This window comes from Limulus polyphemus, unplaced genomic scaffold (assembly GCF_000517525.1).
Source record: "Limulus polyphemus unplaced genomic scaffold, Limulus_polyphemus-2.1.2 Scaffold594, whole genome shotgun sequence".
NCBI classification, from domain to species: domain Eukaryota; kingdom Metazoa; phylum Arthropoda; class Merostomata; order Xiphosura; family Limulidae; genus Limulus; species Limulus polyphemus.
The window spans coordinates 197,799-200,992 of record NW_013666204.1 but is presented as its reverse complement, the minus strand read 5'-3'; the positions used below and the strand labels follow the sequence as shown (position 1 = coordinate 200,992).

At 31.9% G+C, this 3,194-nt stretch overlaps 1 protein-coding gene across 7 annotated transcripts in view; it reads left to right on the top strand.

The window, feature by feature from the left end:
• LOC106459333 (protein dopey-1-like) overlaps positions 1 to 3,194 on the top strand; it is a 242,301-nt gene that overhangs the window by 211,776 nt on the left and 27,331 nt on the right. For all 7 annotated transcript variants that reach the window (XR_002610553.1, XM_013918954.2, XM_022385808.1 and 4 more), the window contains one exon: positions 1,937 to 2,104. Coding sequence is in view for 6 of the 7 variants with exons in the window: in XM_013918954.2 (XP_013774408.1) it covers positions 1,937 to 2,104 (168 nt within the window). In the remaining variant the exon portion in view is untranslated. The remainder of the gene's footprint in view (positions 1 to 1,936; positions 2,105 to 3,194) is intronic.

Sequence of the window (3,194 nt, the reverse complement as noted above, 5' to 3'; positions counted from 1 at the left end):
GATCTGTCAAAATGTATTTAAAACACATGAAGAAGCTAGTTGATCTGTCAAAATGTATTTAAAACCCATGAAGAAGTTGGTTGATCTGTCAAAATGTATTTAAAAACCATGAAGAAGCTGGTTGATCTGTCAAAATGTATTTAAAACATGTGAAGAAGCTGGGTGATCTGTCAAAATGTATTTAAAACCCGTGAAGAAGCTGGGTGATCTGTCAAAATGTATTTAAAACCCGTGAAGAAGCTGGGTGATCTGTCAAAATGTACTTAAAACCCATGAAGAAGCTGGCTGATCTATTAAAATGTATTTAAACTTATAGTTTTATGTCAATATTAGAAATAGTGCATATTACTGACGCATCTATCTACCCCTATGGTGATGTGTCTGTACTATGATTTCTCCAAGATATCAACCTTCAACTCAAAATGTAACTGTGAAAACATTTTTCAGTTTTTGTATCACAAATCTCTTTAGTTTGTGTAAATGCACCACTGACATAGGAGTGGTTTGATAAATAAATATATCTACAATTCATAACAAGTCTAAAGAAGAATATTAGAAAAAAGTATATTTTGACTCAAAGACTGCATGTTGCAAGAATTGCTTTTTAATTGTTTATAGTCTGTCAAAAATTAAACAGTAAACAATATTGTTAAAACTTCCTTACCTGTTTTCTCAACAACACTGATATTAAATAAAGATAAGCTTACAATTTTAGGAAGAGTGGATAAATTAAATTCTGTTGGTTCAATGGTGGCCTCATTAGACTTTCATGGACTTGAGATACTTGGTTCCACAAACTTTGAAGAAATTTTTAGTTTTAATTCAGGATGTAATGAGCAAGAATTGTTGATGTTCTGTCATGCAACAAAGACAGATGAACTTGTACACTCTGAATAACCACATGGTGAAACCTACAAGTTCTGTCATGCAAAAAGGACACATGAACTTGTACACTATGAGTAACTGCATGATAAATCTTACATGTTTTATGTAATGCAACAAGAGCACATAAACACGTACACTGTGAATAATAGAATGCACTGTCGCTGATGGTTTCACCTTATACTTGTGGAGCTGAAGGTTTATTTGCTCTTAGAAAGTTTTGATAGTGTGCACTGTTGCTGATGGTTTCACCTTATACTTGTGGAGCTGAAGGTTTATTTGCTCATAGTAAGTTTTGATAGTGTGCAATGTTGCTGATGGTTTCACTTTATACTTGTGGAGCTGAAGGTTTATTTGCTCATAGTAAGTTTTGATCGTGTGCACTGTTGCTGATGGTTTCACCATATACTTGTGGAGCTGAAGGTTTATTTGCTCAGAGTAAGTTTTGATAATTTGCAATGTTGCTGATGGTTTCACTTTATACTTGTGGAGCTGAAGGTTTATTTGCTCATAGTAAGTTTTGATAGAGTGCACTGTTGCTGATGGTTTCATCATATACTTGTGGGATTCCAAATCTATTTGCTCCTAAAATTGTAAGCATGATAATTTTAGGGTTTTTTTTACATGTAAAGATACATCTATATGAGCTGTTGTAATCAGCTTTATGTGTGTAGTTTTGTACAGGTATGTAGTTCATAATACTTAGCGTAAAATACAAATATCTCGATTTTATTATGTTTGAATTGTATATTTATTGTTAATTTAGAGAGCTTCAAAGGTATTTTCTGTAAACATAAATATCTAACAATTTTAGACCAGTAGTCTAAATTTGGAGCTTTCTTTAGGTGTAGAGTATCTTGTATGTGTTTAAGAAACCTAATCTTTACTTATTATTTCATTAACATCACATATTTGATTAGAATATAACTTCTTTAAACCTTGTTGTTGCACACAAGGAAGAATTAAAAGTTCCTGTTTTTAATGTTGTTTTGAAATGATGTAAGTAAGCTTTATTAGTCCTTTATAGTGAAAAATCCAAATTCTTTTTTTGCAGCTCACATCTTCGTCGTCTCTCAACTCTTGACAGCTCGTGGGTGACCAGTACAAGCAATGGATTAAATGCTCATAACAACCCAGCATGGCTACAACTGTATCTTTCTGCTTGTAAGCTAGTTGATTTAGCTGTAGCCTTACCTGCTGACATGTTGCCACAGTTTCAAATGTAAGTAGGGTTATTTACTAAATAAACCTTATGATTTTTATAGGTTTGTCTTCTGACTAGTTGCTACAGTTCTATACACAATAACAGTTACTTAACAAATAAGCTTAGATCCTACCAAAATTCTAAATTTAAGTATGAGTACTTAACAAACTGGTATTTTTTTTATCATAATAAGCTTTTCTTTTGGATAGGTTTACTAATCAGTATAAGTGCAATTTATTAAAAAATTGACACTTTGACATGTACGTAACTGAACTAATATCTGTTAGTGTATCTTGGATGGCAGCACATATTTCTAACAATTAATCTTGATATTATTTGCTCATATTTTCACCTGGAGTTCAAAATATGAGTACAGTTACTTGATAAAAAAAATTGGCTTTATTATTTATTATTTAGCTGATCATCTGCCTCTTAACATACTTCTCAGTTTCATGGTGTCAGTACAGTTACCTATATTTAAATAAACCTGAAATTGAAACTTCAATATATCTCATGTCTTTTGACATATCTTTTTTTTTAACATCCCCTGAATTGCATGACAGATAAACTTCATATTAAAATCTATTAAAGCTGTAGTTACTGGCTACAGTTTGTGAGCCCACTAACTGCTTACAAATGTTCTCTCAATTGAACATACTAGAAATTAAGAAAAGTTTTCAATTTTAGAAATTGTCAATTATGAATCAATTTTTGTATTAAGTCTTCAAAAAATTAATGTCGCATTTTGGAACACTTTCATTAACCATCCCACAAAAAATGTACATCACATATGATAGTTAAAAGGACAGCCTAAACGTCACGTTAGTGTAGCCTATATAATGTGTAAAATTTAGTATACTCTATTCCCTTACAGTGATGGCACACGAAGAGACACATAAATGGCATGTAATGATGTTTGAATACAAGAAGGAAAACAACACCTCTGTAACCACAAAGAATATCAAAGAAGTTTATGGAAATGTTTTGAACATTCATAAGTGTCAGTGATGGTTCAGCAAATTTTGTTCAGGTAACTTTAGCCTTGAAAAGTGTGATGGCAGGGGTAACATGTTGGAATTGATATTGATGTTCTGAAGGATGCTTGTTG